The sequence below is a fragment of the Meles meles genome, chromosome 3 (assembly GCF_922984935.1).
Source record: "Meles meles chromosome 3, mMelMel3.1 paternal haplotype, whole genome shotgun sequence".
In the NCBI taxonomy this organism is placed as follows: Eukaryota; Metazoa; Chordata; class Mammalia; order Carnivora; family Mustelidae; genus Meles; species Meles meles.
Window position 1 is genome coordinate 76,754,027 of NC_060068.1, and position 15,286 is coordinate 76,769,312.

At 37.6% G+C, this 15,286-nt stretch overlaps 1 protein-coding gene across 4 annotated transcripts in view; it reads left to right on the plus strand.

The window, feature by feature from the left end:
* The window catches only part of SSBP2 (single stranded DNA binding protein 2), a 305,659-nt gene extending 290,919 nt beyond the window's left edge, over nt 1-14,740 (plus strand). Inside the window, exons 15-16 of one of the 4 annotated variants that reach the window (XM_046000543.1) lie at nt 5,226-5,324; nt 13,000-14,740. In XM_046000543.1, coding sequence (XP_045856499.1) covers nt 5,226-5,324; nt 13,000-13,029 — 129 coding nt within the window. In that variant the 3' untranslated portion in view covers nt 13,030-14,740. The remainder of the gene's footprint in view (nt 1-5,225; nt 5,325-12,999) is intronic. The other 3 variants (XM_046000544.1, XM_046000541.1, XM_046000542.1) reach the window with 3 other exon arrangements.
* Nucleotides 14,741-15,286: the final 546 nt, after the last annotated feature.

Below are 15,286 nucleotides of genomic sequence, written 5' to 3' on the forward strand. Positions count from 1 at the left end.
TGACCACCCAATGTGTACTTTTGTGTCCTGAGTATTATCCTGTGCACCATAGGGAGATATAAAATACTTCTTTAAATACAAACATAATTTCTGTCCTCAAGTGGTTAGGCAGGAGTTCCTTCACTCAATAAACATTATTGCACCAAGGCATTACTCCAAGCTCTGAAAAGCCAAGGATAAACATGGTATGATCTCTGCCCTCAAGAAGCTCAGTGTAACTGAGGAGACCAAAGACAATAAGGAAAAACTTTTACAAAGCAAAGTCCAAATTCATTTCAATTAACTTAAAAATCCCCCCCACCCCCCGCAAAACATGTCATTTAACGGTGTACTAGGAATGACTAGTTGTATCTGCCTTCGGATAAGGTCCTACGCGCTGCCCCCTGTCCAGGCTTGTTGGTCCTGGGCTCCAACCAGGCTGTCTGGGTGATGTACCACTGGTGTGTCTTGCATCTCCACTACACTGTGGTCATTTTTCTTCCGATCAGCAGCATCATGTGTACACCCCTCTTTCCCTCCGTCATTCCACTCACAGCCTAATTATTTCAGATTTTTACTCCATACTGTCCACATTATCACTACCTCTGTTTTCCCCACCTTCTTCCTTTTCCAACACGAGACCAGCTATCCTAAGAAACTCCCCTCCCTTTTCTCTTGTGTCTTCACTCCTTTTCATCCTGTTCTTTTTCTAGTCATTCTTATTTGTGAATCATAAGATAGTTGTGACAATTACCGCTCAACGGTTTTGTTCAAAATCCCTCTTAGGTCTCCAGCTTCACCTTCCTAGTTCTTCAATTAAACCTGTATTTTATTGAGTGCCAGTATTACGTTTTTTTTTTAAGTGTCTTACTCCATTTTTTAAATGTTTAAAAATTTGTTTCTTCTTTTTTTTCTTACTCCATTTTTAATGTTGTTTACTAGTACTACTTCTACTCTTTTTCTACCTTTTTATGTAAATATACTCTAATTTATTCTTTTTCTATATAAGGTAATGAAGAGTACTGAATTGAGAATCAGAAAACCTGATTCTACTACCTATAAACTGGGGCAACATGGTACTTAATTTCTCTTAGGCTTAGTTTCCTTAGCTTTAAACGAGAGCTTGTAGTTCATTCCCTGCCTTCTTCACAAAATTGTTGAGAGTCAAGTATGAACATATGCTAGGAGCTCTAAAACACTATAAAGATGCTAAGTATTTTCCTCTTCATGATCAGACTATGTTTTGTGGGCAAGGCTGGGAACTCACACCGTCACTTGCATTGTGATAGCACTTGTTTCAATGGCAAAAGGAGCACGAAACTCCAAATGAAGAGTTCTAAAATTATTTCTTGCTCAATTGAGGATTATCTAGTAAAACTTCTATGTATATTTCTCAAAAATGCAGAATTCATCTGTAATTTAGAAGCCCAAATGTGAAATTCTTTTCATCCCTTTTGCCACTGAGAAGCCCCCCATTTAACCAATGGAACAAAAATATTTTCCCTTGGAGCTGTTTTAGAGTTGAGGGTGGAGAAGAACATATGGTTTATTTTCTTAGAAGGAGGTCATCTAAATAAGTTTTGCAGTTCACATGAACAATCTTAACATTTATATTTTTGAATTTGGAAAAAAAACTGTATCAGAGAAAGCCAGATATGATCGTACCATGCTTAATAAATTATCAAAGAACTCTTTTCAGTCTGAAGCTTTCTGACTCAAGAATTTTAGTTCCACATGAGAGACTATGGGCTCTGAAAAACAACCTGAGGGTTTTGAAGGGGCGGGGGTTGGGAGGTTGGGGAACCAGGTGGTGGGTAATAGGGAGGGCACGTACTGCATGGAGCACTGGGTGTGGTGCAAAAACAATGAATACTGTTACGCTGAAAATAAATTTTTAAAAAAAATCTTTAAAAAAAAAAAGATTTTAGTTCCAGTTAAAGATCCCACCCACACCCATCACAGGGCAGCTAGTAGACAACTGTGCTCCCGTCATCTTCCCAATGTGCCTGGGTTCTAGCTTACTGTATCCCCTGAGAGAACCATGACTGAAATTTTGTTCTTTTGGGGGGCTGGCAGAGTCAAAATAACCCTCTGTAAAACTTGTTATTGGCAGTCTCTGAGAAATCAATTCAAAATCCACCTCATGAGGGCTTCAGATAATGTCGGTATTATTTTATTCCAGTTATGGGCACAGTCAAAATTTCTGTAAATGAGCACTTGTTTAATAGCAGTTTGAAAAAGTTTGGAATAATTTCTGAGGGTGGGTGGAGGAATGAATAATAATTTAATTAATTAAAAGATGATATGTAAATTTTTAAAAAAGATGATATGGAAGAATGCTTATAAGATAAAATCAGAGAACAGAGGTTCTAAGAGAATTGAATGTGTTGCCAGAGGAAACCACGTGTGTGTGTGTGTGTGTGTGTGTGTGTGTGCACGCAGGCACATGTGTATGCACATATGGATATGCTTGTATGTAACATTCAGGTATGTTGTCATGTTAAGGGAAAAACATTCCAGCTAGAGGAACGGGTAAATGAGAACGTAATAAAATCCCTTGAAACTGGGATTGGTGAAATATAACAATACTTTCATAAGCTAAATTCTTAAAGTATAGGTAGGAAATACAGTACACATTAACTGAAGTAAGAAATGTAACCAAAATGCCTAATGTAGCTAAAACTGATCTTTACTTGGATTCTTTTGTACTCCCTACTCCCTAATTATGCACTCAAGCTATCAGAACACCTTTTCGACTGATCTAAGACTTTTTGTGTAGCCCTGATCTAAGCCCTTCTTCTTGCCTTAATGATGAAATCTACTAGAAACGCTGCACACAAACACAGCTACAGCAAAATGTAACATACACACGGTTCATTGCCACCCACGTTCATAACCTTTTCTGGGCTGGTGTTTGGAACCACTGTCTTAGCTTTCCTTAGACACCAGTATTAAGTACGCCTTTGGCCTGTATCCTCATCAGGTCACTCCTTAATCATGGAAAGCACAATTTCCATAAGACTCTCCATTGAGAAACTTCTGCTTTCACATTTTGCAGAGATAACCTAATCTATGATTAGGTTAAAACAACAACAACAACAACAAATTTGCCCTATCATTTGAAGATTTTCAGATATGCCCACAGAGCTGGATAAGAATAAATTTTAGAGACCTGATACTAGCTGTTTTGTATGCTAAATGTGTCCTTTAATCTCCTCTTCATGTACTTATATATCTTCCTCCCACCCCAAAAAAGTCTATACTGCTGAGCCACCATGCCATGAACAGATTGCATGGAAAACAGAAATAATAAAAGAGCTGTTTTAAAAGTATTTAAATACTAATGCAGTGTTACTTTCAAATTTTGAATATTTTGAAATCCACATTTTGAGTCAGAAATTAGATTTGAAGCTAGCTACACTTCCAAAATTGTAAACTAAGAGATGATTCATGGGACCATGTAAGCAGAGACAGTGAGCACCCCAAATCCATCAGAGATGCACTACTCATCTCAGGGCACCTCAGGTGCTACCAGAAGTGTGTTTGTTATACAGAAATGAGGAAGCTTCCAAGTGTATCCTTAAATACCCTCGTATATATGTTAGATTGTTTTTTATTCTGAAATTACCAATTTCTTCATTATGTATAAAATGACAAATCTCCCTTCACCAAAGAGATTTGGGCTAAATATTACCACATTTTTATAAATTTGATTGTCTTTTTTAACTAAATCAGCATTAGCATTCCTATTTCCAAAGTATAGTTGATTATCTAATTAATAACTTTAATCATTAAGGAGCTATAAAATAATATTTAGTTAAATGTTACTTAATTTTTTTTTTAAGGAAACAAAGTTATCCATGTTCATTTGAAAGTACAGTTGCTTTTCTGTATATTTGGGAAACTAACATTTGAGAGAAAAATTTATCCAAAAAAAGAATCCTCTTTATGCTATTAACTGTGGTTCCCCAGCCCTTAGGGTTCATTGGCAAATCGAGCTCATATGGACTTCAGAAGATCCTTGTTCTCAGATCTTCCCTGTGGGGTGCACAGCAGGACAAGATATAAGCTGTATTTCCACCAGTTCATCTACCTGTCTCTCTGCTTTACAGTTTTACCATATTCTAAAACAGCACATATTCTTCTGGGAATAACTCATTCATGAAATTTTAATTTTTATGACATAACTTTGTTTTAGTTAAGTCAGAATCTTCAGAGCAATTTTCTTTTAAAAATCTAGAACTTATTCAAAAAGAATATGAAATAGAAATGGCTCAGAAAGAAACCTACAATCTTTCTTCCACTTAAAATAACAAATAAAAATTTTTAACCTTGAGGTTTATTTTTACAAGTCAATAAATTAGACGTGGAAAGAGTCCCTCAGTCAGAATATTGTGTGAACATGCTTTGTATGGCAATGCCATTCTGTATTTCCTGTTGCTGGGGAGTAGCAGATGACCTCCCATAGCTAAAATCGCACCGTAATAACAAGACTAGCAAATTTAAGTAGAATATGAAGCAATCTGCGGCTAACTTAGGGTTTCATTAGGTTGCTAATATCAGCCATTTTATCTTAAAGTTTCCAAGTAAATCTACTCTTAAACTAATGAAAGGAAAAGATTCTAAAGCAATTTGCTTTGAGCCTTCTCTTCCTCTACAAGTGCATATTGAATTCTCAAGTCCTAAGGGAGTTTTCTTATTCCTCACTATAGTTGTTAACCATCTTCCTTTGTTCCTATGGTTCATATAAAAAAAAAAAAAAAGTTGAAAGAGTATTACTATGCAAACCACATGTCGTATTAAGGGGAAATGTTTTGGAACAGTGACCTTTTGAAGTTTGATTAGTAAAACTACCAAGGCAGGTCATTGTCCCATCATGCCTGATCAGTGGGTAGGCTCTCTTCATCACGCCCCTGCTGGGAATGTTTTTTAAACTCTATGCAGTACTAGAACTCTGTAAGCTGAGGGTGGAAATTGAATAAATATTGATTCTGAGACTAAGAAAACAGTTGTGCTTGGTTATTTTGGGTGGGTTTTTTTTTGTTTATTTTTTAATTTCCATTTGGGAAAGCATTAGTACTTGTCAAGGTGTAAAGAATGAACTAGAATACACAGAAGTCTGAGATTAGAATTATAAGTTGCTTTGTCCTTAGAGATGCTGCTGTAGATTCCCTTTTTGAAACAGTATAATGCAAGAGGGAAATTAAATCTTCAACAATGCCTTGTTTTCTAAATCTTGTTTACAGAATTCTCCCAATAATATGAGCCTGAGTAATCAACCGGGCACTCCAAGGGATGATGGCGAAATGGGGGGAAATTTCTTAAATCCTTTTCAGAGTGAGAGTGTAAGTATTCCTTTGACTACATTATTATATCCAGAATTTATTTCTGAAGCTTTTCTATTGGAATATATTCATAAAGCCTTTATTATGACTGTTTACCTAGAGCTTAATAGGTTGATCTTTTAAAAATTAGAAAACTAAGTGGAATTTCTTTGGAAAAAAATGTTTTAATTAACTTTTTCTTTTTTGCTCCTGTCCTATGTACATAGTTACAAAAACAAAAAGTATAATACTAATTTTCTTATAGAGAACATCCACTATAAAGGAACGTGCTGGAAACAGGTTGCATATTTGATAGTTTTTACAAGTTTTCATGTTACTAAAATGTCTTGACTTGTGGCAAAACCAGGTCTGTTCTCAGTACTATCCTTAAGACTCTGAATCTTCTCTATAAGATGCTTTTACTTCACACAGTAGACCTCACTGGGCCAAAGGCCAGTATTGGTGGTCTATTAACCTGTTGTTTACTTTTAACCTGAGCTGGATACCAGAGTCATTTTTTTAGTATGATTACGGTGTTAAGCAAAGGCATTATCATTCCATAATCTCCACAGAAGTAGACAGGAGCAAAATGAGAAGCAGTAAAATTCATTTGCTTTTTGAACAATTACTGAGCACTTACCACAGGCCAAAGCGACAGGCGACACACTGGAGAGATGAGAAAGACAATATGGTGTCTTTTTTCAAGGAGTTATTACATGCTACAGTGATTTTTTTAACCTGATATCTCACATTAGGAACATCTATGGAATTTTTAAAAATATAATTGCCCAGAACTCTCCCTAGACCTCGTGAATCAGAATTTCTAGGAGTAGGAGTGGTCATACCTACAAATGAAAAAGCTTAGTTAGTGATGCTCATGCACGTGCTCTAAGAACTACTGAATCTGGATACAGCATAAAGGATTTCAGAATCCAAACCAATTTCATCTTCATTGGATCAGTGCCCCCACATATGGATTGCTATCATTAAAATCAGAGTAGAAAACTTCCTTCATTTTGCCCTAACTCAGCCTTTACCAGAGATGATACCCTAAGAATGTGAAGCAGCAGCTAATAACATATCTGCTTGTACATGGAATGGCTGCTTCGAACCTCAGACTAAGTGTTCTGTGGTTTCTTTCACTTCTAACAAGCATCAGCCTCACGCGCCTGTGTAGGCTAAGACTTCCCCTGTTTTTAAACATTACTTCTGTTAAAACTGGAAATAAGATTATACTGATCTTTGTTGTATTTGCAGGATATATATATGATTAGTGAGGACAAAGAATGTATATGTAAAAATTCGTATTAAAAAATCAAAAGATTAGCCCATCGATCATGATGAAATAGGAAGAAAAACCACGTAGTTTGTCTTGAGGCTTAGGATTATGGAATTCTTCTTTAGATAATTTAGCTTGTTTCAAGACTATGGACAAATTAGGGGCGCCTGGGTGGCTCAGTGGGTTAAAGCCTCTGCCTTCGGCTCAGGTCATGATCCCAGGGTCCTGCGATCAAGCCCCACATTGGGCTCTTTCCTCGGCGGGGAGCCTGCTTCCTCCTCTCTCTGCTTGCCTCTCTGCCTGCTTGTGATCTCTCTCTCTCTGTCAAATAAATAAAATCTTAAAAAAAAAAAAGACTATGGACAAATTAGTTCATTTTAATCAGTTAATGTTCACTCTATCTAATTAGAAACATTTCCTTTTCTGTGAATTCTTTCAACAATTAAATGGTATCGTTCAGTGGGGTATATAATAATTCAGTTCAGCTCAACATTTCTTGAGCCTCTTATATGCAGTGTGCTTGGTTAAGGACAAAGTACTCTGAGATAAATCTAACATATCCCTAACCTCAACAAATGCAATCTGATGGGAAGAATGGGTTACGAAACTAATTAAACCATATGTCAGATTAGCAGGTGCTATAATAGATATAAACTGGGCTTTTAAAAAAAGTATAGAGGAAATTATTAATCTAGGGTTGGAGAAGAAGACTTTTTTTTAAAAGGTCCCACATGACTTTAGTTTTAGGGACAGGCACAAGAGGACCTCTCCCCTCTCCCCTTTCCTTCTTTCCCAGATTTGTCACTGAGGACTGCTGCCTTGTTTATCTGTCAGCGGAGGGCTGCCTCTTTCGAACAGGCATCTGATAGCTTTTTGTGGGGATCAAAGAATCAGATATAACAGGACCCGAAACACTTCTTTCCATGGGATAAACACAAGCCTCACCCTTTAAGCTTAACTGGATTCGGCACGTGCAAAACAGCAGATGCTTTTGTGAATGTGTGCTGAGGAGAGAGAGCAGCTGGAGCAGGGCTCCTCCCATCCCTGACTCCTGGCCCAGCCTCACTATCCCAGAAGCCAAGAAGAAGGTAAAATGCCAGACTCTGTACAGAGTTAGCAGAAAACAAAAGCTCCCTCCCTGCCACTCCCCTCCCTCTGTCCTGTCCCCACCCGAAAAGTGCCCTGAGGAAAAATAATTGGATGGCGACTGAGGAACTCTCCCACCACCCAGAGACAGTGCAGCCTTGGAAGCAGGTCCACACTGGCTGCTCTACTCTTTTGTCTGCCCGGTGAGGGCTCTACTCAGTTATGAATGATGTCATTGTCATCTATGGCTTCCGGCATTACATCCCCACACATTTTGTTGAGACCTTTTCAAAAGATGAGAAAGGAAGACTAAGCACATTCCCTGCTGACAAATGTAGGGCTTTAAAAAGTAAATAGGCTAGGTATCCACGAGTGAGCTTTCCTGTAACCAAAGAGAAATAGAACTTCTTAGCGAATTTAAAAAGAAAACATTTTTGGATGAGTGAACATGTAAATGCTAGTGGTTTTTTAAATGGCTATAACTCTGAAAAGCACCTACTTCAGAGTAATCTATCCTTTGAGGGTTTGTTGGTGAAATCTTGAAGTTAAACCACAGGAGGAGGCCTGAGAAGGGAGAGAACATCTCCTGAATGCTTTTTATGTGCCTGCCACTATCCTAGTCACTTCACACATGCTAGTTCATTTAATTCATATTTATAGAAACAAAATACCCAAACCAAAGTCAGAAACCTTGCAGTGCCAACATGCGACACACAGAAAAATGTGAATCAAATGTTACACTACTCAGCCTTTTTTTGGGAATCATAAACAAGACCTTTATTTCAAGAAACAAACATGCCCCCTAGTGTTCAAATTCAGTAAGATGTTTGTTTTTAAAAATCAAGAATACAAAAAAGCTTCTTTCAGAAAGTAGTTTTTTGTGTTTCTTCAGTAAAGAAAGCAGTTAGTCCTATTTCTCAAATTAATCTGGCAGAATATTTTCTCCATGGCATTGAACTATAATCAACTGAGTAAAAGTGGTATTAAAAATCATGGTATCTAATAGGAATTCTAAACAAGATGGTAGGTCATCTTCTATTACCTTACTCCCTTTTGTCATTTTCTATTATAAAGAAATTATACCCAAATTTTCTTTTACACGGTCACATAAACACTAAATTTATTTCGCTTTAGTTTAGTTCTGGGTAGCTGCACTATTCTTTATTTATCTCTCATTAAGAAAATAAAATATAAGGCACCTGGATGGCTCAGTTGGTTAAGCGACTGCGTTAGGCTCAGGTCATGATCCTGGAGTCCCGGGATTGAGTCCCACATTGAACTCTCTGCTTGGCAGGGAGTCTGCTCCTGCTGACCTCTCTCCTCTCATGCTCTCTCTTTAGCTCATTCTCTCTCTCTCTCTCTCTCAAATAAAAAAGAGAAAAGAAAATATAGAGAGATGCTTAGCAATAGAAATGCAGTGAGATCTGAAGTGTTCTTGAAGCATAGAAATAAGAGCTTATGCACATTGTGCAAAGACCTAATGGATCTCTGCGGTGGGTCCCATGGTACGTGAGCTGTGTACAATAAGGGGAAAATCACAGATTCTCTAGTTTATACCAAAGCATGCCGTTTCAAAATCTATTTTACATAAAAAGGCAGAATAAATTAGTACATGTTTGGAATTATACCTTTAGGGTTTTGTTTGTTTGTTTGTTTTTGCTAACCCAGAGAATTAATGACTTTGTAAGAGCCGTTACATCATCTGATTAAGGAGACCCAGACTCACAGAATAGTTTGGAAACGGGGCAGGCGCCTATCACAGCATTGAGCACAAACATCACAATACGCCATCCTGAATGGATGCAGCAATACAATGGCGACATTGCCGTGTGGTCTCAGGCCAGCGCCTGGAAATATTCTAGGTCTCTGAATAGGAGACACCATTTAACACCTACTCTTCCTTTATTTTAGGAAAACTGTAGGCCACTTCTCCTATATGTTGAAGAACAATAATCAATAATGGAATTCCTTTTTGCTTATACGTTCTGTGAGTTTTCCTAGAAATTTTGTGATTTTTCCCTTATTTTACGTAGATGAAGCCAGTAAAGGGCAGCCGCAGATGAGGAGTTTACAACCTGAGCGGTGCAAGTGGCACGTTGCCCATATAGATGCCCGCACATTACACACATACATCACACCCGTATAGATGCCCGCACATTACACACATACTGTACCTGATCCACTTAGAGCATCACGTTACAGTTACTTGTACTATTCAAAAATTAAACTATATTAGATGTTTGCTAACTTTTCTGAGCTGCATTGCTTGGAGCAGATGCTTCTATCCTTTCTGACTGAATCTGGCCCTTACTTTTTTTTTTTAATTTTTAATTTTTTATTAACATATAATGTATTATTAGCCCCAGGGGTAGAGGTCTGTGAATCGCCAGGTTTACACACTTCACAGCACTCACCATAGCACATACCCTCCCCAATGTCCATAACCCCACCACCGTCTCCCAACCCCCCCCCACCCCGCAAACCTCAGTTTGTTTTGTGAGATTAAGAGTTGGCCCTTACTTTTTAAGGTCTCAGTTATTCAGGATGTGTGTATTAAATGAGATGGTCACTAGAGTTAATTCTGACTTATACTGAAAATTTTTTTTCAGAAACTTCCTTTGAAGTCCTTTCTGAGATGCATCAGTATCTTTTACTTTTTTTTAGATACCTGGCACTATAGACCCACAACATCTTTTTCTTAAAACAATGATTGAAGATCTAGCGATACTATCTAAATTTAAAACTAATTAAAATTAAATAAAGCTAAATTTTCAGTTCCTAACTTACACTAGCTACATTTTAAGAGTCTGGTGGCCATATGTGGCTAATGACTATTATATTGGACAGCACAGAATAGAACATATCCATCATCACAGAAAGTTCTATCGATCACCATTCTTATTGTACCAGTAGCTATAGAAAGCCTAGATTAAACTTTTCTGTGCCTACTTTGCCATACTCTTTAATTTTTTCTACTTTTAATAAAACCTTGGTATCCATGTATTTTCTTGTTGTTTATTCCTACCCTTAAAGATCAAATATCAAAATATAATTCTGTTTTGTCAAAGGCTGTAGATAGCTCACTGACGCTTGTTGTTGCTATCTACAGTGGGAGATCTGCATGGTCTCATCTGATGAAATGAGGGGATATCCTCCAGGCACAGGGGCAGGGGAGGGGGTGGGCTCATTTCATCAGTTTTTGTCTGATTGCTTTGGGTTTTAGGTTTTGCTTTGCTCTGCTCTGCTTTCTTGCTGCCACTCTCAAGGGTAAATGCAGAGGTTCTTCTGTCAAACCAAATCCCCTTCTCTTCTCTGGAAGTCTTCCCCTTTTTATCACCCTACTCGCTATAATCCAACATTAGAGTCAGTAGCATATATAATTTAGCCTTCTTATACTGAAAGGAAATTTGAGGCTATTAACTGATTAACAAGTAGATTTTTTATGATTTGATCTGCATTTAAAGGATGAATAATCATCTCCCAAGGGTCCACTGGCCCATTATTTAGGCCTCCTCAATTCACCTTTACTCGGGATCAATGTGGGGGTTGGGTTTGAGCCCTAGATTGACCCCTAACGACTTTCTGTCCAGACTTCTGTCAGCTGAGCTGTTGTCACCCTGTGCTTTTCCTCAGGACATCCTGCTTTCCCTGTGAAATCCTCAGTACCCACCTTACAGCTCCTTTCTGGTTCCTGTAGTAACTCAGCTCATCTAGAACTCACTTCATTCTGTTCTGCCTGCTCTCTTTTTAAAGTTCACACTCCACTTCCCAAGAACATCACTTTTCCTGTTGAAGGCCCTGCTGTCTGAGACCAGTCCTCTTGACTTCACCTGCCTCTTTCCATGAGGCATGGTGGTTATTAACATTTTTTAAAAAGATTTATTTATTTTAGAGAGAGAGTGGGGGGAGGGGCAGAGGGAAAGAGACAAGCAGACTCCCCACTGAGGAAGGAACCCAACGATTGGGGCTGGGCCCCATGACCCATGAGATCACAACTGGAGCTGAAAGCACTAGTCCCACAGTCAACCGACTGAACCACCCAGCCACCCTTGTTACTAATGTGCTTACAGGAATCCCTTTGCCCTGGTCCTTACCAGGTCCTCACCAAATATTTTTAACAAAATATTTGAAATATTTAACGGTTTACATTGACATTTTCATCTCGAAACTCTCTTCATCTGGAGACCATTTACCATTTGGGATCCTCCCACATCTTAGGCAATCTAGAACTGTGCTGTCCAAAATGGTGTCCACCAGCTACATGGGGATATTTAAATTTAAATAAATAGCATTAAGATTACAGTTCCTCAGTCACACCAGCCCATTTCATGTGTTCAGTGGCCACGTGTGCCTAGTGGCTTCCATGTTGAACAGCACAGATTATAGAACCCGTCCAGGGTTGAAGAAGTCCTTTTGGACAGTGTTGCTTTAGAACTTTTCTGTCACGGTTTGTTCCTCAGGAATATGCCTAGACTGCCATAATTATCACTATAATGGCTCTTTGTTCCTCTCTAAATAATTTTTGAGACCTCTTTTCCAAATTTCTGAAAGCCTCACCTTTTACCAACTGTAAGCCTCATCTAACTGACAAGTAATGTGTAACAACAGAGCCCCCTGCTCCCACCCTAAAAATATTGTGGGTTGAAATTGGAGCCACAGATTAGAGGAAGACATGTATATCCTAAAGTGTAAATCAGTTTCTTAAGCACTCTAAATGCTTTGTGAGAACTTCTGGGGGCCAGCTGGGAGTTGTTTTTTATTTTGTTTTATTTCCCTTACACTATTAATTAAACACTTGCTGAACACTTTCTATATATTCAAGAAATACGTAGTTTTAAAGATTTTATATTTTATCTCCCCCAAATCCCTTTAAAATAAATAATATCATTAAACCCATTTTACAGATGAGGAAACAAACACAGAGAGGTTAGGTAACCTTCCAAGTTTACATAGTTGGTAGGTCATGAGACTGTCCCTCATACTTACTTTATTGTGGATTGGATTTACCCAAAATGTTACAAATGCCCACAAAACATGAATGTGGCTAGAAAGAAAAGACTGAGGGACTGGGCCATTATCAACCACCTAAGTTTAGGGAAAGGAGGAGACTGGTTAATTTCCGGCAGAAATATTAAAAATTTCAGGACTTAGTCAATTCCATATAAATTTACTTTTTAAATAGCTTATTATTTTTATGTTATATGAAGTTAAAAGCTTGAGCATAAAAGATTTTAAGACATTAAAATTCATAGTTACTACTGTTTACCAAGAAGAACATTAGCGGCCTGTAAAAGAATTGTTGTTAAAATATGGATTCTTTTTTCTTTCTAGTACTCCCCTAGCATGACAATGAGTGTGTGATCCATTACCAAGTCTCCTCATGAAAACCACAGTGAGTCAGCCCTTCACAGAACTACTACGGAAGAAAATTATTCATCACAGTGTACAGTTAAACAAAGGAATCTCAGTCACACCAAACCAACCTTTTTATTTCCTGCTCTCTCCCCTATTTTTTGAAGAAAGCGGGTCCAAACGTGATTCAAACAACTGTACAGAGTGGCATATTAGAATTGCCCTAAACTGAACTGCAAATAATTATCTGTGTATGTATATGTGTGGGAAAAATAATGTATTGCATATGTGTATGTTATATGGACATATGCACATACATACATTGGCCCACAGGACATTGTAAAATATTATTACATGACATCTTAAGTAGAAATAAGTAGGGACTTTTATTCCATCCTTTTTTTCACGTTTACATTTTAATTATTAAAAGTTGCTCCTGCCCCTCCCTGAACTATTTTGTGCTGTGTATATCACTGCTTTATATAAGTTATTTTTTAAGGTGAACTCAGATGTTATGGTTTTGTAAATGTCTGCAGTCATGGATAGGAATAAAATTGCTTATTTGAGAGCTTTCATTAAATTGCGTCTGATCCAAGTTCTCCTGTGAATCACAAAGTGTACTGTCTCCAAAAAAAAAACAAAGTGTGTCCTCATGCTATGTCAAATCGAACAACTTCTCAGTTACCTTTAGTGAGAAGTATTTTGTACTTTTTATTTAGGAAAAGTACTTCAACAAAGGCCTAACACAGTATATTTCTGCAATAACTGCTTGCGATGAAATTCTTGACGTGTCTTTGATGATACAGAAAATCATTAATTAGCCCCCAGCTGCTTAGACCATAGCAATAAAATGACAGGGGTCATCCTATTTTTAGAAACATTTTCTCTTTCACATGATAAAGCCCAGAAGTGATAACAAAACCATTTGCTTGAATTTGTCACTTCTCACCGGGGATAGTAGAGCTAAATTTTTAATAACATGTTAATGGAAAATGGTATCAGATTTTTACTCAGACTTCTTGTGAACATTTCCACATAGATACTCCAAAGAAGATACATTCAAAGGACTGAGACTTTTGGCAGAAGGGGAAAAGAAGTTTTTACTGTACCCGAGGGGCTCTGACGCGCTGCTTTTCTATCCTTGTAGCTTGCTTACTAGCAGCAGAATTGACGGGTAACGGTCCCATCTGTGCATACCTCTCACTGGCAGCTAGCACCTGCTCTGTTCCCAGGATCTAGGACTTTTATTTAGAGGAAAATCATTTATAGTAACTATATTCATCTGACCATTGACTTCAGCAGGCTCAATCTATGTTGTGTAACTGTTCAGAAAAGAATGTGTAAATGTTAAAAATTAAAGAAAAAAAAAAACAAAATGCTTCCCTTACGAAAGCACATTGTTCTATGGCATTTGCCAGATCTTTGGGGGGTTTTGTGTTTAATCTTACGTACAAACACCAAAATCATCATAGGAAAAGTGTGAAGACTTTGATTTTGCACTCCAAAAGATAAGTTGGTGATCCTTTCTGTTAAAACTGATACAATAAACCGCTGGTAAACATCAGCTCTATCTCAAACTCTGGAGAATCTGAAAAGCATTATTTAATCTCAGGTAAGAGGAATCCTTCTTTCTTAAGGCCTACGGTCTCTAAATTGAAAATTTAGCCATATATTTGCTATTTCCTGGTCCCAGATGACTTACTTCTCTCAAATTCATAACGATTTATCTCTTCTGAAAGGAAAGATTTTGCCTGTGCATGACGGGGATGCTGGGCAGAACTCTTGGGGGGGAGGGGAAGAAACTGAATTAAATGTATGCTCCAGAGCTAAACTCCAATCAAATGAGTCACCATTCATCCCACAGTGTGCAGGGACCTAGGACTGCACACTGAAGAACAGAGTCCAGCTTTAAAGCTGCAGAGAACTTCCATGAAAAAGTCAAATTAAAAGGTCTTTAACTCAAGCCAAGGTAATCCGAAGATGACACTTTGGATAGACATGTGAATTTACCAAAAATAATTTTAATTTTCACTTTTTTATGATAATTGTGTGAACACTTTCAACCCTGTGATTATTAAGTTTTATCTTATGATGCTAGAAATTTCAAATGTTTTTTGACTATTCACTCCACTGTTACTGATCTTAAATTTCTTTTATTTGCCTTCTAAGAAGATATTGTTTCTTAATATCACAAACAATTGTGAACCCACTTTTACTTGCCATTATTTTAGGGGTAATATTAGATATAAATGCAATATGGGTCCCA